Raw genomic sequence first — 24,401 nt, 5'->3', positions numbered from 1 at the left:
GGCACACAACCCCATGAAATCAGCAGCCTGTCAGTGGGCCTTACCTTGGAATATACAATAATGTATTTCCCCAATGTAACAGAGTTAGACTCATTTATAATTTATTTATAATAAAAGGGGTTTTTCTACCCAATAAATACATGTCCCAGAGACTTAAATCTTTGGTCTGCAAGCAAGACAGTTCCTTCCATCTGTCCCATAAGATCTAAGCCCCCTCTCAATCTGAAGCAAAATGGGCATCACAATCCCAAAGTCATCAAGATTGAGGAATGTAAATATAAGGGGGGAATGCAACCATGGACCAAAATAGAATTATTATTATGGTAACAGAAGAACTCTATTAATATAAAGAGAGTGTTACCAGAGGCTGTGAGGGAAGGGGGAGAGAATAACAGGTGGAACATGGGGCAGTGGAATTGTTCTCCATGGTATTGCAATGATGGGTACAGGACATTACACATTTTGTCAAAACCTATAAAATTGTACAATGCAAAGTACAAACTATAATGTAAACTACAGTCCATGATCAGTAGCAATGCTTCAATATTTGTTCATCAATTGTAACAAATGTACCACACTAATATAAGATGCTATTAAAAGGGGGAAATGTGAGAGGGTTGGGTATTTGACAATCCCCTATATTTTCTTTTTTTTTTTTTTAAGATTTTTTATTTATTTCTCTCCCCTTCCCCTTTCCACCCCACTCCTCATTGTCTGCTCTCTGTGTCCATTCACTGTGTGTTCTTCTGTGTCTGCTCGTACTCTTGTCAGTGGCACCAGTCTCTTTTTGTTGCATCATCTTGCTGCATCAGCTCTCCATGAATGTGGCAATACTCCTGGGCAGGCTGTGCTTTTTTCATGTGGTGTGGCTCTCCTTGTGGGTGCACTCCTTGCACATGGGGCTCCCCTATGTGGGGGACACCCCTACGTGGCACGGCACTCCTTACGTGCGTCAGCACCGTGTGTGGGCCAGCTCACCGCATGGATCAGGAGGCCCTGGGTTTGAACCTGGACCTCCTATATAGTAGGCGGATAGGTGGATGCTCTATCTTTTGAGCCAAATCTGCTTCCCTCCCTATATTTTCAACGTAACATTTCTGTAGTCTAAAACTTCTCTAAAAATAAAGTTTAGGGGAAGCAGATTTGGCTCAACTGATAGGGTGCCTGCCTACCACATGGAAGGTCCAGGGTTCAAACCCAGGGCCTCCTGACCTGAGCAGTGAGCTGGACCATGCACAGTGCTGATGTGCACAAGGAGTGCCGTGCCATGCAGGGGTGTCCCCCACATAGGGGAGCCCCACACTCAAGGAGTGCACCCCATAAGGAGAGCTGCCCCGTGCAAAAAAAGCGCAGCCTGCCCAGGAGTGGCACCACACACACGGAGAGCTGACACAGAAAGATGATACAACAAAAGGAGACACAGATTCCCAGTGCCACTGACAAGAATACAAGCGGACACAGAAGAACACACAGTGAATGGACACAGAGAGCAGACAATGGGGGGGGGGTGTGAATAAATAAATAAATAATAAAAAATAAAGTTTAGAAAAGGTAAAAAAAAAGCTCAAATGTACAAGTATTTGTATGGACATATGTTTCATTCCAAGTGACTTTTGAACACAGTATTTTGACTAAATGCCTCCAGATGAAAAGAACTATAAATAATATTTAACTCCTGTTAATAGGCCTTTTTTCCACAAAGGTATGAGTTACAATTTGTGAAACTACTTTTTGTGTATTCTGGAATAGCAAATAAGTAAATATATCTAAGATAATGGGAACCAGACTTCTCACAGTGAAAGAAGAGAATCACAAATATGAAAAAGGGAAGAGTAGAACGAACCCTGAAATTTGCATCAAAATTGGAGATATGAGTGTCAATTCATGGTTTTTAATATAGCTATTGACAGGAATCAAAGTAGAAATAGGTATAGCTATAGGTACACAGACACAGACACAGATATAAGTCTGAAACTAGGCTTCTGAAAGGGCCCAAAAGAATGTCACTCCAATAACCTCTAGTGTCCAGATCGTGGTTTTTCAATACCATTCTGCACTAAAATGAATGAGGGCTGCTGATAACAGGGCTGGGAGAGGGAGTATACAGGTTCTTGGAATAACTTGTTGTGCCAAGATATAAGGGAAGTGTTCAAAGAATGAAAGGAACAAGCCAAAATGACACATTTTGATGGGGCTCCCACTAGCCAAATGTGGGACAACATGACCATCAAAATAAATATTTGCACCCCATCCAATCAACATGGTGGAATGACACACTCCAAGGCTCCGTCCCAACAGAAGCTCTAATCAGCAGAAACATCTTTCGAAAAGCTCCAACAAATGGTTAAAAGATTGTAGTAACAGGGTGATTGCTGAACCAAGAAAAGGGCCACTTAAAAGCAGTAAGACCCCACGGTGCCCTAGGACCCTCCTGGTTCCCCGCTCCAGCTTGGCGTGCAGGCAGCCTGTGCTCCCAGTGCGGATCCCTGGACCCGGATCTGGCTGGCGCAGAGTTTCCTTGTGCACATACTGGAAGCACACATGTCTGGACCAGTCTGCCTGGTGGTGGTATGAGGGACTTGCTATCTTCTGTGTAGAAGGCAGCTTACCACATTCTCCTACAGAATGCTGTGGGAGAGCCATTAGTCATGCTGCCTGGGGCAAGGGACTGCTGGCTGCTGGACAGACAGTTCCGTGCCAGAACTATGAGGAAATTGTTTCCTAGGGAAGAGGAGACATTTAGATCCATGTAACTGGGGGAATTCCTAGGGCCAGAAGAGCAAGCCCATGACAAGAGGCATGTGCAGTAAGGATCAGAGAGGCCCCTATGCTTTGGCCTGGAGCTATTCCCTAAACTCACTGTATGGATAAAAATAGCTCTCCTTCAGGGTCAATCTGCAAAGGCTGGTGTGGGGTAAATCTTCAGCATGTAGCTGCCTGTATGAACTAAACATAAATTAAAGGTAGCAACCTTCCCCAGAGGGAAGACAATGTATAGATGTTCTTGTAAACTATAACCTCCGCAAAGCTGTAAGCCTCCTTGGTAAATGTCCTTCCTAGGAGTACGCTTCACATGACCCTAGCTGGAACTCTGCTATGGAATGTCCTTGTTCTGAAACCCTTTAAATATCACCCCTCATTTTCTCGTGTCTCTGCAGAGCATTATCGACTTTCATTCTTTGACCTGCCGCCAGAATCTCTCCTGTTCGTAAGGCCCATTAAAGCTTATGTCTGATTCTCTGCCTGGTGTCTTCTTTGGTTTCTGGTCTCACCCACTCATACCCTTCAGGATTTGGGTTGTCATAGCTGGGAAAGGCCTCCCCCCTCCCCACTCCCTTCTTTCCCCTCCCCTCCCCTCCCCTCAGTGTTAGTATTTACAATGGAAAACGACAAATGCTACAAATTAGAGCTTTTATTTTTTCTGGAGAGCAGTTGTTAAACATTTATCAGCATAACACTGGATCAAAATTATCACCACCCCTAATGGATCAAGAGTTCCACCTGATAACACCCACAGAGAAAAACATTTTTGGTGTATTCTGCCAAAAATGCATAACCTCAATCTAACGAAGAGAAAATATCCGACAAAGCTACAAAATAACTGACCTACATTGTCAAAATATCAAGGTCATGAAAGACAGAAACAGACTAAGGAACTCTTCCAGATTAAAGGAGACTAAAGACACAGGACGACTAAATGCAATATGTGATCACGATCGGATCCTGGATCAGAAGAAACAAAAATTTCGTTTGCTATTAAGGACATTATTGGCACAGTCGGTGAAATATGAATAACGTCTTCAGTTTGGAAAGTAGTAATGTATAAATGTGAGTGCACTTAGTTTACATTCTGTAAGACAATGTCTTAAATACAAAAGCATATTGGGAAAAGGCAAATTAGTGTGCAACTTAGTCTCAGGTGGTACAGGAAAAATCAGTTCCTACCTAGAGACAAATGATTAATGTGGCTAAATGCCAGCCATGGGGAATCTGGGAGCCGGGCACAACAAAATTTAGAACTTTTCCTTAAATCTGAAATTATTTAAAATTCAGTTATAAGGTAAAAAAGGTGAAGCTACCTGGTCCTGTGCCCTCTTCCTGAAGTCCACGTGGCTGCACACTGAGGGGTCCGAGTGCAAGCGCTTCTCTGAGGCCTCAAAGCGGCGCCGAGGGCGCGAAGCCCAGACGCGGGTGCAGACGGCGCCCTGGGCCTCGGCCTCCGCGCACCTGCCGGGGCCGCGCTGCCGCCCCGCCCCTACCGCGCCATCGGGCCGCTCTGATTGGCTGCGGCGTCCTGACGTCACGCCCGGTGCTGCAAACGCGGCGCGAGGCCCAGCCTGGGCAGCAGGTGCGAGGGCCCGAGGTCAAAGGACCCCAGGAGGGTTCCTGGTGCCTCATGGCAGGACCCCGGCCACAGCAGGCGTCCTCCAGCAAATGAATCACCCTAAGGGCGACAAGACTCTCAACGGAAATGCTAGCTCCCCTCCCCCACTGCACCTCCACTGTGGGCGCTGGGCTTGGGTGAGCCACGAGGGAAGTTAGGGGCTCCTTCGTAAAGCGCAGAATCAAGTAGTGCATCTTCAGAAGCCTTTACTTGTGGCCCAGGTGTCGCCACCAATGAGTTTCCAGCAGGGTAGTGAAACCTTGACCAATAACAGCTGTGCACCTCCCCTCTCCCCCTCCCTCTAAGGTTTGTGTTTCTGGACTTTCCCATTATCAATTAGTTGGAAATTGCACGTAAATGTGTCCTGTCTTACAACACGTGTTGTGATCTACAGCTTCCTGCCCAAGGGACATCAGGAGACAGGTGGTGAAGCAAGTTAAAGGTACTGTTTCTGCCACTTACCAGGTTATATTTTCTGATGAAAGTTCATTTATAGGATGATGCTACTGTATTTGAATTTTGGGGTGAAAAGAGTGGGTTGCACAGACAAAAGTTTGAGGTGCTGCTAAATTGTATTGATTTTGGTTGGAATTGCTCGTGAGTTTCTTTCATCCTTTGTAAACAAGGAAGGGTATTTCCATTGTCTAGCATACACCTGGTACAACGTAGGCGCTAGGCAAATATCTGGATGATTTTATAATGCCTTGCACATTCTGCAGAATTGGAGTGATCATTCTCCCATCACCTATAATCTGGAGATAGTTTTGCCTTTGTTGGCACTGCTGCTATTCCTTAAAATGATTTTTTGAAAAAAACTCTGTGTTTTTGTTCTCTTTGTGGCAGAAGTCCTGAGGTTCTAAGTGACCTCAAATGATAATAAGCAGTGGATCTCAGTCAAAGGAGTCTGAATAACAGAATTGTGATCTGTGTCAATTTTTACTCTGTATTAATGGAATATGATTATCCTTTCCTCTCATATATTTTTCTTATACCCCACCCCCAACAAACAATGTAGAATGAAATTCTGTAATGAATTCTATAAATCTCATGAACAATTATGTAATGAAAAGTGTGAAGGAAAGACGACTTTATTTCAGTTGAGCAGACAGGTATGTCAAGCAAATAAAGACAGAAAAACAGATAATCATTCATGTATCAGGATAGGGTTAACATTATTTTTAATGATTCACAGCAACCATATTTATGTTTTTAGAGAGAAAAATGTCTTCAGATAACCAGTGGTCAGCAGATCAGGATGAAAGCCAATTATCCCGATTGATCAGGAAATCTAGAGACGCCCCCTTTGTCCCTATAGGTAAGTACAAACCTTGACTGGAGAGTAGAAAACTGCTTGTAATAACAGAAAAATGCCTTACTTACCCAGTATCGTTGAGATTGAAATGGTTCATATGATTGAATTGTTTTCAGGTATTTGTAGCTAACGTCCTATAAACACAAGTATATGTTAAATTTTCAAAACAGTTTCTAATACAGGGTAAGCCCTCAATTATTATTACTTCTTTTTACTACAAAGCATCAAAGTCTATTTTATCCATTTAATTAAGACAGCTATCTTAAATAAAGTATTAATTCCCAGCCATTCTAAATGGAGTTGATTGAATTGACTTTAACTTTTCCATGTCAACTCAGAATTAGTAGCAGCAGTTTATTATACTAAGATTCTTTAGGAAATATGAAACCGCTTAAGTCCCAACTAAGTAACTCTGACCTTTATGTTCTGTGTCAGTTGTTTATAGATTTTCCTGTTTCTTCCATTACTATCAAGTACCATAAAAAATTCTGCATTTAATGTTCTGTGGCACCAGAAGCTAGATACCCAAGCTTGAAGGAACTATAAGTTAGTTCAGACTAAAGAAGCTTGGCATGAAAGCCTGGGCTACCTATACACTTGAGAGCATGAACTTGGAGGGGTTCATTTTGGCTGCTCATAAGTCCTTTTGGCTGGCTTCCTGGTGTATTACTGATGGTTAAATAGACTCTGAATAAAATAAGTGGTATTATAATTAGATCTGGAGTCCCAGCTTCTTTATCTTTCCCCATGCATATTTAGTGTGTTTACACATAAATACTATATGTATGTGGACTTTGAAAAAAATACACACAGAATCTAAGCACCTACATTATATTCTAAAATCTGAGCTTTCTCTTTTTTTCTCCTCTGGGTGCTTAAGTTGCCCTAAGCATTAGTTTTTGTATACTGTAGCCATGCTTCTTTCCTTCCATTCAGTTTGTCTGGAAACCATTAAAAGAACTCACTAAAAACAGTCTGATATAAGTTTGTGACTATATTTATGCCATAAAACCTTTGAAGTGGGTTTAAGTCACATGTTTCCATTGTCGCTAGTAATCCAGTAACTTCTTAAGTGTTATTCATATATCAAGAAGGATCAAAATTTTACTTTATAGTAATATGTGTTTAGAACTTTCATTTAAGACTTGTAATAGCACTCACTATAAATGGAAGCAAATAATTTAATAGTGGTTTATCATCTTCCTTAGCATTTTAACTAGAAAAACAATTCTAGAACGCAGTGCTGTTTGAACAGCTCAATATAATGAACAGATCACTATAATGAATTAATCACTGTGCCTGTTGTACAATAAATTATTTTTTCCAGAGATCTTTAGGGTGATTAAAGTCAAAAGATAAAAGTGTTTCCAGCTAAATTCAGTGACAGCAACAATACACAGAAAACAACAAAGGTCCTGATTCATCTAAAACAAAAACAAAACCAATTTAAGTAAGAACAGAGCTTTGATTTGATCAAGGGAAGGGAGCCAGTTTTTGCTGAAAAGTAAATGATGATAATATTTGGATATATATCATTGAATAGTTTTGTTGAGTTTTTGTTACTTTAACAATATCTACTATGTATCTCCTACTATAGAGAGTAGTATACCGTGTAGATAATTTACAAAACATTTTTATTTATCTTAGGCAATTTCCATCTTTATAAATATAATCAGTTTTCATTATTTAAAATTGTCTTATGATCACTGTTACTGTCTGTGCATGCTTATATGTACATAAAATCTGCATTGACTGATGATTTGATTTAAGCTTATTTCACTTAACATTTCTAAAGCACAATTCTATGTATTAATACTTTACATACTTATAACTTCTGAATAGTAATCAGTTTTTCCTCTCTTTGAGTGATTTGGACTGTTTAGTTTCTCCTGTTGGCAATATAGCCAGGAACATTTTTGTGTCAATTCTTGACTTTTCTTTTGGTTACTCCTTTTGGTGATTTCCTTCATGTATATTCCAAGATTCCAAGGAAGTATGTTTCCAAAAGTAAAATTTCCAGGGCAGGAAATCTGTTCAGTTCAGTGTCACTTATAAAATTTTCCAGAGCTCTTTCCAGAAAGATTTGCCCAAACTTTCAGTGTTTTCATCATTGTACATGTTTTCCCATGTTTCGACCACCGTTTGCTTTATTAGTTTTTTGCTGTTTTTGTACATTTTTAGTGCATGAGTCATTTTGATTATTTACTCTGATCCTTGTTCCCACTTATTAAATGGATCCTAAAGAAATAAGTTCAGAAAGAAACCTATGCCAACAAAGAATTCTATATCAGGCAAGACTTTCAAAAATGAGGTAAAGATTAAGACATTTCCAGATAAACAAAAGCTGAGAGAATTTGTTACCAGTCGAACAGCCTGACAACCAATAGTAAAAGAAGTTCTTCAGACTGAAATTCTCAAAAGTGGCATAAAGAAATAAAAACTTCTGGTAAAGGTAAACATATGAGTAATTATAAATACCACTACTATTGTATATTTTTGATATGTAATGCCACTTTTTTCTTCTTACAGGTTCTGAAATGCAAAGGCATAAAAAGTAATGATATCTATATATGGTTTTGGACACACTATGTAAAGAGATACAATTTGTACCAAGTACCACAAAAAGGTGGGGGAGACATCCCTATGGATAAGGAGCAGTGTATGTGGAGGCTGCTATCCCTAGGGATATAGGAACAGTGTATGTGGAGGCTGCTAAAGTTACATTGGTACCAAATCAAACTAGATTGTTATAGATTTAGGATATTAAATTTCAGCCCAATGGTAACCACAAAGAAAATATATGAAAAATACATATGGAAAGTAATGAGAAGGGAATCAAAATGGTACAATACAAAAAAATAAATATGAAAGTGGCATTTACAGAATTGAAGGAAAAATAAATAAGACTTACAAACACCAAATAGTAAAGTAGCAGAAAAAAGTCCTCCATTATCAGTCATTACTTTAAATGTAAATGGATTAAACTCTCCTAGTCAAAAGGCAGAGGTTGACAGAATGGATAAAAAAGCATGACCCAACTATATGTTGTTTATAAGAGATTCACATTATATTCAAAGACCAAAGTAGATTGAAGATGAGAGGACGAAAAAAATGTATCATGCATATAGTAACCAAAAAGAGCTGGGATAGCTATACTGATATCAGACAAAATAGACTTAAAAGTCAAAAATTGTTTTGAGGGACAAAGAAATCTTTATATACTGACAAAGGGGTTATTATAAGAAGAACATAGCACAATTATAAATATATATGCACCTAATGGCAGAACTTCAAAATATAGGAATCAAATATTGACAGATTTTAAGGTAGAAATACACAGATCTACATTAATATTTGACAGTTTCAATATACCACTTTCAATAAGTGACAGAACATCTACACAAAAGATCTGCAAGGAAACAGAAAACTTGAATGATACTATAAACCAACTAAACCTAAAAAACATATATGGAATATTTCACATAACAGCAGCAGAATATCACAAAACAGCAGCAGAATACAAATTATTCTGTAGTGCACATGGATCAATCTCCGGGATAGATCATATATTAGGTAACCAAACAAGTCTCAAAAATTCAAAATATTGAAATAATACAATAATTTTCTCCAACTACAATGGAATAAAACTAGAAATCAGTAAGAGAGGGAAAACTGGAAATATCATAAATATGTGGAAGTTAAACAACACATTCTTATCCAATGAGTCAAAGAAGAAATCACAAGAGATATTAGGAATTATTTTAAAATGAATGAAAATGAAAATACAACATACCAAATTTACGAGATGCAGCAAAGGCAGTGCTGAAAGGGAAAGTATAGCTCTAAATGCTTATATTTTTAAAAAATCTCAAATTAGAGATCTAACCTTACAGCTTGGAAAATCTAGAATAAGAATAACAAACTAAACTAAAAGCAAGCAAAAAGAAAGAAATGACAATGATTAGACCAGAGATAAATGAAGCAGAGAATAAAAACAATAGAATTAACAAAACAAAAAGATAGTTCTTTGAAAAGATCAATAAAGTTGACAAACAGCTAGATTAACAAAGAAAAAAAGAAGATACAAATAACTAAAATCAGAAATCAAATACAGGCAATTACTGCCAAAACCACAGAAATAAAAAGGATTATAAGCAGATAGTATGAAGAATGGTACACCAACAAATTAAATAACCTACATGAAATGAACAAATTCCTCGACACACAAACTACCTAACTGCCTCAAAAAGAAAGAGATCTCAGCATACCAGTAACAAGTAAAGCAATTGAATCAGTAATCAAAAACCTGCCAACAAAGAAAAGCCCAGGTTCTGATGGTTTCATTGGTGATTTTGCCTAACATGCAAAGAAGAATTAACACCAATCCTGCCCCAGCACCTCCGAAAAATTGAAGAGAGGGAACATTCTCTAACTCGTTCTATGAGCCCAATATCATCCTAATACTAAAGTCAGATAAAGATACCACATGAAAAGAAAAGTGCAAACCAAAGCACTTATGAATATAGACACAAAAACCTTGGCAAAGTGCTAACCGAATTCAACAGCACATTAAAAGAATTGTATACTGTCATCAAGGGTGATTTATCCCAGATATGCCAGGTTGTTTAACATAAAAGCAATTAATGTGATACACTGCATTTGCAGAACAAAGGGGGAAAAACACACAATCATCTCAATTGATGCAGAACAAGCATTAAAGGAATTATACACCATAATCAAGTGGGCTTTATTGCAGGTATGCAAGGGTGGTTTGACACAAGAAAATCAGTGTAATAAACCACATTGATAGGGAAACGGACTTGGCCCAGCAGATAGGGCGTCTACCTAGCACATGGGAGGTCCTCAATTCAAACCCCGGGGCCTCGTTGACCCATGTGGAACTGGGCCATGCGCAGTGCTGATGTGCTCAAGGAGTGTCATGCAATGCACGGATGTCCCCCGTGTAGGGGAGCCCCACACACAAGGAGTGCGCCCCGTAAGGAGAGCCACCCAGCGCGAAAGAAAGTGCAGCCTGCCCAAGAATGGCGCGGCACACACAGAGAGCTGACACAACAAGATGGTGCAACAGAAAGAAATACTGATTCCTGGTGCCGCTGATAAGGATAGAAGTGGTCACAGAAGAACACACAGCAAATGAAAACAGAGAGCAGACAACTGGGGGGAAAGGGGAGAGAAATAAAAAAATAAAAATTAAAAAACTACATTGATAAATTAAAGATGAAAAATCACATGATTCTCTTGATTGACGCAGAAATGCATTTGACAAAATATAGCAACTTTTCTTGATAAAAACACTTCAAAAGATAGGAATAGAAGGGAGCTTTCTCAATTTGGTAAAGTGCATATATGAAAAAACTACAGCTAGCATTGTACTCAATGTTGAATTGAAAGACTGAAAGCTTTCCCACAGAGATAAGGCACAAGACAAGGATACCCACTGTCACCATCATTATTCATTATTGCGCTAGAAATTCTAGCTAGAGCAATTAGCCTAGATAAAGAAATAAAAGGCACCCAAAGAGGAAAGGAAGAAGTAAAACTTTCACTATTTGCTGATGTTATGAGTCTGTATCTAGAAATCCTGAAAAATCCACAGTGAAGCTACTGGAATTAATAGACAAGTTCAGCAAAATGGCAGGATACAAGATTAATACTCAAATAGTATTCTATAATTACTGAATGCAATCTGAGGAGGAAATCAGAAAAAAAAATTCCATTTATAATAACAACTAAAACAATCAAATATTTGGGAATAAACTTAACCAAGGACATAAAGGATTTGTATCCAGAAAACTACAAAACATTGCTAAAAGAAATTGAAGGATATATAAATAAATGGAAGGCCATTATGTGCTCATGGATTGGAAGACTAAATATCATTAAGGTGTCAATTCCACCCCAACTGATTTACAGATTCAATGCAATCCCAATAAAAATCCCAACAGCCTTTTTGCAGAAATTGAAAAGCCAATAATCAAATTTATTTGATTATTATTTGATTTGAAAGCATATTACTTAGCTACAGTGGTAAACAAACAAACCAACAACAACAAAACAACAAAAAAATCCAGTATGGTATTGGCATAAAGACAAATTAACCAATGGAACCAAATTAAGAACTCATAAATAGACCCTCACATCTATGGTCAAGTGATTTTTTTTTAATAAACTTTTTTATTTTTTTTTAAAGATACTTAGTTTGCATAAATGTCACACAAAAAACACAGGGGATTCCCATATGCCCCACTCCCTACCCCTCCCACACCCCCCCACACCAACAACATCCCTCGTTAGTGCAGCACACATTTTGGAGCATTGCCACTAAGCAAGGAATAGAGTTTACATTGTAGTTTACACTCTATCCTGCACAATTTTTTAAGTTATGGTAAGATATATAATGGCCTGTATCTGTCATTGCAATGTCATTCAGGGCAACTCCCAAGTCCAGAAAATGCCCACACTAATGATATAAGTTCTTCCACTGCTAGAATCATAATAAGTCTATAGTAGAATACTAGTAAATTGACTCTAGTCCTTCATTCATTTCCCAGTCCTGAGGACTGGGATGCCCATTCCACCCCTAACTGAGAGAGGGCCCAGATCCCATGGGGCAGACAGATGGGACCATCCCGTCCATGGCTGCAGACTCTTTCTGCTACCCGGGATAGGAGTTGTCCATCATCCCCTCGTCAGTTGTCCTGGGTGAGCCCAATGAACTGAAGAGTAAGTGTTGCAACTCCATTGAGATTCAGGGACCAGTTGGCAGATGGACAGCTCAAGGATTCAAGTGTCTTGGACATACACCTATCAACTCTAGTACTAAATATAGTTCAAGTAGAAGAGGCAGAAGAGCCTTGTGTAGGGAAACCACAACTGAGTCCAACTCTGTCACACTGGGGAGCATAAATTCCAAAAGAGGGCCCGCAGACAGGGCACCAAACTCCCCAGATGTCTGCCCCACCCCCACCCCCACAGTGCCTGGACATCTCCAGAGCCCCAAGGAGCTCCGCCACTCGACGCAACATTCACCCTGGCAGTCAACAAGATCCCGCCAAGAAGCACACAAGCGCAAACCCTGGAACAACCCCCCATCTCACCTTGAAGTCTCCCAAACTCATCTTCTCCACCTTCCCCCCTGGCCTCCCCCCTCCCCTGGCCAAGGTCCACCTGCAGTTGCATCGCTAGTTGGCACCCGGCAGCAATCCCTTAGTGACAGAGAGGCTCATCCCTGGGAGTCACACCCCACGTGGAGTGAGGGGGGAGGCAGTGCACCCGCTGAGTTCGGCCCAGAGAGAGGCCACACCCAAGCAACAAGGAGGCTTCCCAGGAGGTAACCCTCAGGCATGCCACAACACCAGGCCAAGCTGCAACCTCAAAAGCAAAGGGCCACAAGTACAGTCATCAATATCAAGGGCCCGTCAATGTTCCATCCCCTTCACCAGTCACCACTGCTGCACTTGAGGGATTCCTGCTGTTCCACCAGAGAATGTGGCAGAGCTCCCCAGGATGGAAATTGGATATTCCTTCAGTTATTGTGTGAATCTCCACCAGTGTGACAATGCCCCATAAACACTTGAACACATTCATATGCCTTATAGGCATGCCCCAGGTGAACCTCCTCCCATGCATCCCCCACCACTGACACTTCACATCCTCAGAACCTTGTACTTGGCAATGGTTTCTTAGACTTTACACCAAAAGCATGAGCAACAACCAAAAAAATTGATAAATGGGACTTCAATCAAAATTAAAAATTTTTGTGCCTCAAAGGACTTCATCATGGAAGTAAAAAGACAACCTATAGAAGGGAGAAAATATTTGGAAACCACAAGATCAAAAAATATATTAAAAAATCCCACAATTCAACAACAAAACACAAACAACCCAATTTTTTACATGGGCAAAAGACTTGAATAGACATTTTTCCAAAGAAGATACACAAATGGCCAAAAGGCACATGGAAAGTTGCTCAACATCATTAGCCATAAGTAAATGCAAATCAAAACCACAATGAGGTGGAAGACTTGGCCCAGTGGTTAGGGCGTCCATCTACCACATGGGAGGTCCATGTTTCAAACCCCGGGCCTCCTTGACCCGTGTGGAGCTGGCCCATGCGCAGTGCTGATGCACGCAAGGACTGCCGTGCCATGCAGGGGAGTCCCCCACATAGGGGAACCCCATGCACAAGGAGTGAGCCCCGTAAGGAGAGCCGCCCAGCGTGAAAGAAAGTTCAGCCTGCCCAGGAATGGCGCCACACACACAGAGAGCTGACACAGCAAGATGACGCAACAAAAAGAAACACAGATTCTCGTGCCGCTGACAACAACAGAAGACAAAGAAGACGACGCAGCAAATAGACGCAGAGAACAGACAACCGGGGTGGAGGGGGAGAGGAGAGAAATAAATAAATCTTTAAAAAAAAACACACACACAATGAGGTACCATTTCACACCCAGGAGGCTGGCTCTATTAAAAGAAATAAAAAGCGTTGGAGAATATACAAAGGAATAGGAGCACTCTTTCATTGTGGTAGGGATGTAAAATGATGTAGCCACTGTGAAAAAATCGTTTGACAGTCTTCAGAAAGTTAAGTAAAGTACAGAATTACCATATAACTGGGTAATCCCACTTTCAGTATGTACCAAAAAAAATTGAAAGCAGGCAGAGCAGATGTGGCTCAAGTGGCTGAGCACCTGCCTCCCACATGGGAGGTCCCAAATTCAGTTCCTATTTCCTTCTGAAAACACAAAAACAAACAATAAGCAAAACAAATGAAAAAACCATCTCAGGGAAGCTGCTGTTGCTCTGTGGTTGAGTGCCAGCTTCCCACAAACGAAGTACCCGATTAAAAAAAACTGAAAGCAGAAACTTGAACACATGGGCACACCATTATTCTCAGCAGCATTATTAACAGTAGCCAAAAGACGGGAGCAACCCAAGTATCATCAACAGATCCATGAATAAACAAAATGTGGTATTTACATATAATGGAATGTTATTAAGTCATGAAAAGTAAGGAAGTTCTAATACATGTGAAATAAGAAGGTCACAAAAGGACAAATATTGGGAAAACGGACTTTGGCCCAGTGGTTGGGGCGTCCGTCTACCACATGGGAGGTCCGCGGTTCAAACCCCGGGCCTCCTTGACCCGTGTGGAGCTGGCCATGCGCAGTGCTGATGCGCGCAAGGAGTGCCGTGCCATGCAAGGGTGTCCCCCGCGTGAGAGCCCCACGCGCAGGGAGTGCGCCCGTGAGGAAAGCCGCCCAGCATGAAGGGGAAGAGCAGCCTGCCCAGGAATGGCGCCGCCCACACTTCCCGTGCCGCTGACGACAACGGAAGCGGACAAAGAAACAAGACGCAGCAAATGGACACCAAGAACAGACAACCAGGGGAGGGGGGGAAATTAAATAAATAAATAAATAAATCTTTAAAAAAAAAAAAAAAAAAAAGGACAAATATTGTATGATCTCCCTGATAGTAAATATTAGAATAAGCAACTTCATGGAGTCAGAAACTAGACGTAGGTTACCAGGGGCCGGGTTGGGTGAAGGGAATGGGATGTTAATGCTTAATTGATACAAATCTTGTTTGGGTGATAGAAAAGTTTTGGTAATGGATGGTGGTGACAGTAGCATAACATTTGAAAAGTAATTTATATTTACTGAATTTATATTTAAATATGGTTAGGAGGAGAAATCTTAGGTTCAATGTATGTTACTATAATAAATTTTTAAAAACCATAGGCTTGTACAACACAAACAATGAACCCTAACGTAAACTATGGTCTATAGTTAATAGCACAATTAAACTAATATTCTTTTCTCAAATGTAACAAAGGTACTACATTAATGCAGTGTTAATAATGGGGTAGACGTTTGGAAATTGTATTTTCTGCATGACTTTTCTGTAAACCTACAACTTATAATAAAAAATTATTTAAAAAGAACCAATAAATTATTGTTGTTTAAGCCAATCCATTATGTGGCAAATGTCATAACAGGTCTGGCAAACTTAGACTCAGTTCTGGACTTTTCTTGTATTATAGTTCTTCCCAGAGCCAAATACCTGTGCATATATTCATACCTTTTCAGCACTCACTCAAGTTTAATCTCCTGTTTTTACAGAAACAAGACAAACAGGAATAAACCCAAACACTAAAAAGCTATGGATGCTGGGGAGCAGATGTGTCAAAGCAGTTGAGTGCCTGCTTCCCACATGGCAGGTCCCAGGTTCGGTTCCTGGTGCCTCCTAAAAAAAACAAACAACAAGCAAAACTAACCAAGGGGAGCTGATGTGTCTCACTGGTTGAGTGCTGGCTTCCCACATACTGTTCCTGGGTTCAGTCCCCGGCCCCAGAACCTCAAAAACAAACTTACAGATGCTGGGATATTTACAAGAGTCACTCACTGTTAAGTGAATTGCCCGAGATAATGGCCTTGTAACATGCAAATTTGAAATCATGCCTCAAGAAGATGACACATTACTAGACAAATTACTACACTACATAGTTCAGGTTTTCCTGGGAAGAGTCAAAACTGCAAACAAGAATAATAAGTGCATATTTTTAAATTTGGTAGGTCAAATCCAGAATGATTCTTTTTTTAAGATTTAGTTATTTATTCCCTCTACAAACACTCGTTTGCGTTCACTGTCTGCTCTCTGTGTCCATTCACTGTGTGCTCTCTGTGTCTGCTTGTCTTGTTTAGAAGGCACCAGGAACCAAACCTGGGCCCTTTCCATGTGGGAGAGAGGCACTCAATTGCTTGAGCCACCTCCGCTTCCTGCTTTGTTGTGTCTCGATTTGTTTTTCTCTTTGTGTCTCCTTGTTGCGTCAGCTCATTGCACCTTCCCATTGCACCAGCTTACCGTCTTGTTTGTCTTCTCCAGGAGGCACAGAGAACCAAACATGAGACCTCCCATGTGGTAGGGAGGGGCTCAATCACTTGAGCCACATCTGCTTTCCATGAAAGTATTCTTAGTATCTTGCCTGTTTATCTTCCAAGTACCGATTGTTCAGAAATTTTTTCATTCAACTCTCTAAGCTTTGGGAAATAGTGCCCTGCTATTTATATAACCTCTCTTTTTTCAATTCACAGGGATAGCTGGCTTTGTGACTGTGGGGTCCTATGGCCTTTACAGGTTGAAGTACAGAAGAGATCAGAAAATGTCCATTCATCTTATTCACGTAAGAGTTGCTGCCCAAGGCTTTGTTGTAGGAGCAGTGACTCTAGGTAAACTATTTAATTTGTAGCTTGTATTCAGCTGTCATTGAGAGCATTTTTAAATTCAATTATATTAGAAGATGAATACTGGCTCAAGAGAATACTGGTTTTGAAGGATGAAAGGAAGCAAATGAGGGGAGAGCCTGGGGTAGATAAAATGGGGGGGGAAGGGTAAGAAAGACAGTGGGTGTTCCTCTGGCTGGGGCTACTGCCCAGCTGCGGGCTTCATTTCTTAGGATTTTCAGCACTGACTCAAAACTTTCAGCAGAGGCCAGAGAGGTGGGTTCCGTTATCCTGTATAATGAAAGAGGCAGTGGATAGTTCCCAGCCTGCACTGCCCAGTTAAGACAGCAGTCAAATTAGCACCCTATCCACCACAGCTCAGAGCAGTGATCACAGCAGTTTCCAGCCCAGGTAAGAGCAGCAGTCATAATTCCCTCCATGGGCATAGAGCTGAGGCAAAATGCCCAAGTGTCCTTTGTCTAAAAGCACATGTGGTTATTAAAGTGGTTTAAGGGGAACGCGGATGTGGCTCAAGTGATTGGGCTTCTGTCTACAATACGGGAAGACCTGAGTTTGATCCCCAGCGCCTCCTGGTAAAGGTGTGCCCATGCGGCGAGCCAGTGCCCATGCAGCAAACCAAGTGTCCACACAGTGAGCCAGTGCCTGTGCAGCGAGCCAAGTGTCTGCACGGTGAGCCAGTGCCTGTGCAGCGAGCCAAGTGCCTGCACAGTAAACTACACAGCAAGATGATGCTGCAACAAAAAGAAAGATGAAGGGGAGAATCAAGGCAAGACACAACAGAAACCAGGAACTGAGGTGGTGCAAGTGACAGGGAATCTCTGTCCACATCGGAGGTCCCCAGGATCTAATCCCAGTGAATCCTAGAGGAGAAAGTGAGAAGAGAAGACAAAAAGAGCAATAGACACAGAAGATCACACAGCAAATGGACACGGACAGCAAAAACAGGAGGGTGTTTATAAAAAGTGGTTTAAAGGAAGCGGATATGGCTCAAGAGATTGGGCTCCATGGGAGGTCCATGGTTTGGTTCCTGGTGCCTCCTAAAGAAGACAGCGAGCTGGTGCAACAAACAGGCACAGCAAGCTGACACACAAGATAATGCAACAAGAGACACAAGAAGAAAAACATAATGAGACTCAACAAAGCAGGGAGCAGAAGTTCCTGATACCTCCTAAAGAGGACGTGCATGATGGTGAGCTGACACAATGGGCAGGCACAGTGAGCTGACGTGACAGATGACGCAACAAGAGACATGAGGAAAAACATAATGAGAGACACAACAAAGCAGGAAGTCCTAGGTTCAGAGTTCCCATTGCCTTTTAAAAAAACAAAGAAGTTGAACAGACACAGCAAGTGCAAACAATGAGGGGCTGGGGAGAGATAAATAAAATAAATCTAAAAAAAAAAAAAGTGGTTTAACTAAGAAGACATTATTAGAGCCCCAAATCTCAATATTCCTGTTCTCCTTTTATTCCAAGTTTGAACAATAGAAAAATCTTTTTATTTTTGTATTAACCCATAAATTATGCAAGACCTATACTGTCAAATCCAAAGAACAGGTTTAAAATTATCTGGATAACTCAGCCATATCAACAGCTAGTTCAGATTGTTCTAACAAGAAATGCACTTTGGGACCTAAATTACCTTAAAAAAAAAATTTGTCTGCAGTTAAAGAAAACAAGTCACAATGTTTGTACCTCCTAGTCATTGTGTGCAGGGTAGGATCGGCCTAAGAAGTGGTCTGGGGTTAAGATGTGATGGGTGTGGGGGCATGGAATGAGGGGTGCGAGGCATGTGGTAATTATTAATATGAGCTGTGATATGTGAATAGTGAACCAAACACAACAAAAAGCTTTCTATGAATTACAGCCCTCATTTTCATCACTCGGCAGACATTTATTGAGAAACTGCTATGTGCTGGAAACTGTGCTGGCCCAGAGGTATAGAGCTAAGACTCAGTCTCTACCTAAAATAGTTTAGTCTCCTTAAGGAGAGGAACCAATGGAAGAATACAAGATAAAGTGGCAGGTGCTGTGACAGAGAGGGCACAGGTTGCAACGGAAACACAAAGAAGCGGCATTTAACTAAGGCTGGGAGGCCAGGGGCGGCCTCTCTAAGAGGTGAAGCATGTGATGAGCCCAGGACACGGAGGACTTAACGAGGCATAAAAGGTGATCAGGATTCCAGGCTGATGAAAACGCCCAGCCATGGAAGCAGGTGTGGAAGTGGAACTCCACGTAACTTGATATGGCCATTGCATCAGGCTGTGATCAGAGGAGCAGAATCACTACTGGTGATGTGTTAATATAATGAGTTTATTATAGGTGTTTGGTCTCATGAAACTGTGAGGTTCTTGCTTATGTTTCTGGGACTGGGACCTAAATCAGCAGGGCAAGCAGTAAAGAAGGCAAGATGGATGTGAAATGGGGAAAACAAGGAAAATCTAGAACCTGCAAGGATAAGCTGAAACCCACGATGACAGCCTGAAACCTTCAAAGGTCTCTCAGTGTCTCCAAGCCTCCAAATTCAGTGATAGGAGTGACCCATAAAAGAAGCTGTTTGGAGCTAAACATGCATCTGGCAAGGTGTCAGAAGGTGAAGAACGAAATTCCACAGGAGCTGTAGGAGCTGCGGGGTGCTACCCCATGCCAATTGTGTGACTCCCAGGATTAGACTGTGTTGGTTCTCAAAAATATCAGTCTCATAGCAACAGTTGAGTTTCTTTTGGAGCACTCATAAAAGCTTTCAGATCCCTCACAGGACCTTGTGCTACATATAAAAAGCCCTGAGCCCATTGTTTTCTTTTCCTAAGTTTACAGCACACTTAGAACTTCTACTTATACTCTTTATTCCCACGAAATGTTCTATGGCACATCTAGTGGGCCCACTGTACAGGCAGTACAGGAAGCCTGGCTTTCTCTGTAGGCATCTACAGGTGATCACTTAAGAAACTCTTACACTTCTGCATGCTATCGACTGCCAGAATCCTTTACCACTGGGGGAAAATGGTCATTAATGCCTGTAAATCTGTTCAAATAGGAGAACCAATTCCAGATAACCCAAGAACCAATTCAGAGAACCAGTTCTCATGGTTCTGTTCCTCTGGAAGCACTTCCAGTACCAAATTCTGTACCTGCCAGAGTACAATCAGAGAAGCAAAATTAGTAGTGAGATATAAGGGATTTATGACAGAGATATGACCTTAAACCACATGGGGCTGGTGAAACAGTCCACATGAGGCTGTGGCTTATGTTTCTAAGGCTGGGACCAGAATTCAGCAGGGTTGCTGTTGGCAAAGAAAGCCAAATTGGAACCGGCAAGAATGATCTGGAACCCACATAGAGACTGGAACTTGAGTTGGTCTCTTACCACCTCCACCTTTAAACATGATGTGACCTACGGGAGAAACTGACAGCCTATTATCATGGAGCTAAACCACATCTGGCCCAGGATCCAGAGAAGCTAGAGAAGATCCAGAAAGAGTTGTAGGAGCTGTGAGCCCAGCTACTGCCCCACAACAGTGAGGCAAGCCCCCCAGGGAAGCAACAGCACACACGAGCTGTAACAGGGCCTGGTGGCTAACACCAACCTTCCAAGTATAAAAAGAATGTGGCTGATGCAGCTTCAAATTCCAAATCTTGTGCATAATAGCTCTTAAGAGCAGAGCTAAGCCAGAATTTTGTGAGAAGGGAACTCTGGGATACATAGTTACAGTTTAACTAAGTTGATAACAAAACATCCCCAATTGGTTTATAGGTTGCAAGATGAAGAGTAATGAGATGAGCTAGTATTGGCTTATTTTTTCATTTTTCTTTTTTTTAGGAGGTACAGGGATTGAATCCCTACCTCATATTTGGGAAGCAGATGCTCAACCACTGAGCAACACTCGCTCACCCCCAGTAAAGGGTTTAAACAGAAGAGTACATGGTCAAATTGACAGTTTAGAAAGATGTTTGCTTAATATAAAGCTCAGAAACAGGACATATGAAACTGTTTTATTTAGGGATACATAGGTGGTCAAGCTAGAAAATGTTCATTGTGAAACTCAGGACAGCAGTTAACCTATGGAGAAAGGCAATGGGCTAGTCAGAAGGGGAAACATGAGAGGCTTCTAAGATGCCTGCAGTGTTCTATTTCTTGACCATAATAAGTGTTCACTCTATAACTACCTTTTAATCTGGTCCTACGTTTAATGTGCAGTTCTTCATATGTGTCACATATTTTACCATGAAAAAAATGTTACAAGGAAAAAGAAAATGCCTAGAGACTGAATGGCTACAGAGAAGGGGAGAAAATGAAGACCAAGAAACCAAGTAGATTATGAGTTGGAACTGAATTAAGACAGCGGCAGTGGAAATAGAGAGGAACAGATGGAGTTCATAAATACCAAGAACTTGACACCCAAATGATCGGGGCTGAAAAGGAAGGAAAGAAGAAGCAAGGAAAGGGAGCCGATGTGGCTCAGTGGTTAAGTGCCGGCTTCCCACATATGAGGTCCTGGGTTCAATTCCCAGCCCCAGTACCTCAGGAAAAAAAAAAATCAAGGATGATTCCCGGGTTTCTGGGTTTCTGATTTGGGCAACTTCATGGAGGTTTTGCCTTTCACAAATATAAAAAGCAAATAAGAAAGAGGAGGTTTCATGGGAAGATAAGTACATTTGGATAAAAGAATAATAATTATCATTTAATGAGATAACATTACTATGCTATTAGTAATGACTCATTATTCTATGAGTAGGTACTATTATTATCCCATTTTACAGTTGAGGAAACTCAGACCTCAGAGAGAATAAGTTACTTGTTCATGGTAACACAGGAAATCTTCTCCAGAGCCTGAACTCTTAACTTTAATTAAATGCATATTTGAGAAGCATACACTACATATTTAATTATACATGATTTAAAAGTTAGGAGACCATCTTCCTACAGGGTATGTCATATATATAATAATATATTGGTCTGTCATTCAGAAGAGAGATCTACTTAAGGGGGAATAATGGCATATAGTAGGTAAGTGAAGCAACAGGCATGAATGAGGTAAGGAAAAGTTGAGAACAGAACTCTAGGGAATACCAAAAATTAAGAGATCAGCAGGAGGTGAGAATTACCTGTATCAAATAAGCCAAAGGACAGGGAGAAGAGTCCTATAATTGTTTCTGAACCTGAGAATATTTTCACAAATACTACAATAATTGAAATTTTTTAAATTTTAAATTTTCTGCAAGTACAAAGTATATTTCATTCAAAATCCATGTATACCTCTACCTCATTCTGCTCTTATGTAAAAAGGTGAGAACCAACTTACTAGCACTTTATCCCTGGTCGGTTTTTTAGTGAGGTCATTAACCAGCAGTGTCAGAAAGAAAGAACAAGGAAAATGAAGTAAAGACTTTAGCTGATATCTGGATATATGAGATGGAGGGCAGTAAGTTATAGTTTAAATCTTTGACTCCTTAACTTACTTTTGCTTAATAACATTGCTGACGTCCCTGGAATTCACTGAGCAGCTCCTCTTTTCCCCAGACTATTTCCCTTGGCTACCTCCTCCTCTCTGCCCATGGCCCTAGGACCTCAATCTTATGGGAGCCATACATACATGTCTAAACTCATGGCTGATTTACCCACTAGATTATAAATTTGTAAAAGCAGGGACTAGATCCATTCACTTTTGGTTTCCTCAGATACTCAGCACAAGTAGACACTGAATAAATGTTTGCTTAACTGAGGTGCCTATTATTTTAATCTCAATATCTGATCAGATATGCCTACTTTTCTAACCTTTTCACCAATATTTTTTTAAAGATTTTATTTATTTATTCCCCGCTTCGCCCCGGCCTCCCATTGTTTACACTGCCTCTCTCTGTGACTATTCGCTGTGTGCTGCTGCTTGTCTTCTCTTTAGGAGGCACCGGGAACTGAACCTGGGACCTCCCATGTGGGACAGCAGTGCTCAAATGCTTGAGCCACATCAGCTCTCTGCTCTGTTGTGTCTCCTTGTTGCATCATCTTGTTTCATCAGCTCGCCACGTCTGCCTGTCACACCAGGTCGCTGTCTGTTCATCTTCTCCAGGAGGCACCAGAAATTGAACCCGGGACCTCCCATGTGGTAGGCAGAGCCCAATTGCTTGAGTCACATCTACTTCCCTTCACCAACATTTTAAAATTTATATTTTAGGGTAGCCTAGCCACATCATAAATTCATATTATTCTGATGCCTCCCTGGGGTAATGTATGCTCCAAATAAAAATAAAATGACAGGATTGTGGGATTGTTTCAGAAAATACAAGTGGAGAAATTCAGTGTTTTGCTTCCCACACATAATCTGTTGATATATATCTTTCTGTTTCTAGGTGTTCTCTATTCCATGTATAAGGATTACATTAGACCTCGATTCTTCAGTGTGACCAAAAAGTGAAGCTACTTTCTGGAAACAAGCAAAACAAGAAGGCTTCTGAAATCTATTTATTATGAGGAATGAATTTTCAATATGTAGCAAATTACACTGCAAAAGTATGAGAATTCTCATAGTCTATTAAGTCTCAAAAATTTAAGAGATTAATTTCCAAATCAACAATCATAATCAACTCAAAAATATCCTTTGCTGATTTATTTCAAAACCTAGGACATGATTTTCTGACTTCTAAAAGTTTTTATGTTCTACTTAATTGCAGAAAATAATCTTTATTATGCCAAACCAATCTGAAAATTAGTAGTTATAGAGTGGCTACAGGAAATTTTCTATTAACATATGTGAAACACAACACTCCATTCATCTGCTGAATTCTTCTCAAATAGGGTAAAGTGATTAAGGCTTTCATAAACTCCTTTTTAGGATGACCAAAAATTGCATCATAAAATTTCTATTAAAGTTGATTCACCACTGTGCACCACACTCTCATATTGAAATTTTACTACTTTATCACAAAGATGAATGCTTAACATTTAAATATCTGTGTATTCATCTTTATACTTCACGAAAGGTAAATTGCTATAGATCCCTTTCCCCCAGATGGCAATATAGTTGTGGGAGTCAAAGAATTTAGTCCAGAAGGGCTATTGTTAATCTGCTTCAACACTAGAAAACACAAGACACTAAAGATGTGAAATGTTAAGTATATCTGTGGTCTCAAATACCTATGTAACTAACCTATAATTCTGAAAAAATAACTAGACTTTGTTAAAGTCTTAACTGTCTTGACTCAGGCTTTTTCCCTAAGACTCTTCGCCTTGGAAAGAAAACCATATATATATATATATATGAAATAAAATCAAGAATATAAATTGTGTTACAAGACTATCTGTGGTGTTTATCTCAGTATTTCCTGTAGTGGAGGTTTAAGATGACAGGAAGGTTGAGTCCAGTATTTGGGGAAGGGAAAAGTTTAGTAATGTCTGAAAATACGTCTGTATTCTAGATATTAATGCACTATTCTGTGTATTT

At 40.5% G+C, this 24,401-nt stretch overlaps 1 protein-coding gene across 2 annotated transcripts; it reads left to right on the top strand.

The window, feature by feature from the left end:
* Positions 1 to 4,758: 4,758 nt before the first annotated feature.
* Positions 4,759 to 23,451, top strand: HIGD1C (HIG1 hypoxia inducible domain family member 1C). Of its 2 annotated transcripts, XM_058308231.2 has the most exons (4): positions 4,759 to 4,826; positions 5,598 to 5,699; positions 16,814 to 16,948; positions 23,311 to 23,451. In XM_058308231.2, exons 2-4 carry the CDS (start codon positions 5,606 to 5,608, stop codon positions 23,373 to 23,375), a joined length of 294 nt encoding a protein of 97 aa, XP_058164214.1. In that variant the 5' UTR covers positions 4,759 to 4,826; positions 5,598 to 5,605; the 3' UTR covers positions 23,376 to 23,451. The 2 variants fall into 2 exon arrangements, with proteins under 2 accessions (XP_058164214.1, XP_004453729.2); XM_004453672.5 differs by lacking the exon at positions 4,759 to 4,826 and having other exon boundaries at positions 5,555 to 5,699.
* Positions 23,452 to 24,401: the final 950 nt, after the last annotated feature.

Source organism: Dasypus novemcinctus, chromosome 12 (genome assembly GCF_030445035.2).
Source record: "Dasypus novemcinctus isolate mDasNov1 chromosome 12, mDasNov1.1.hap2, whole genome shotgun sequence".
NCBI lineage: Eukaryota > Metazoa > Chordata > Mammalia > Cingulata > Dasypodidae > Dasypus > Dasypus novemcinctus.
The sequence above is the reverse complement of the archived record's forward strand: the minus strand, read 5'-3'. Positions and strand labels throughout refer to the sequence as shown.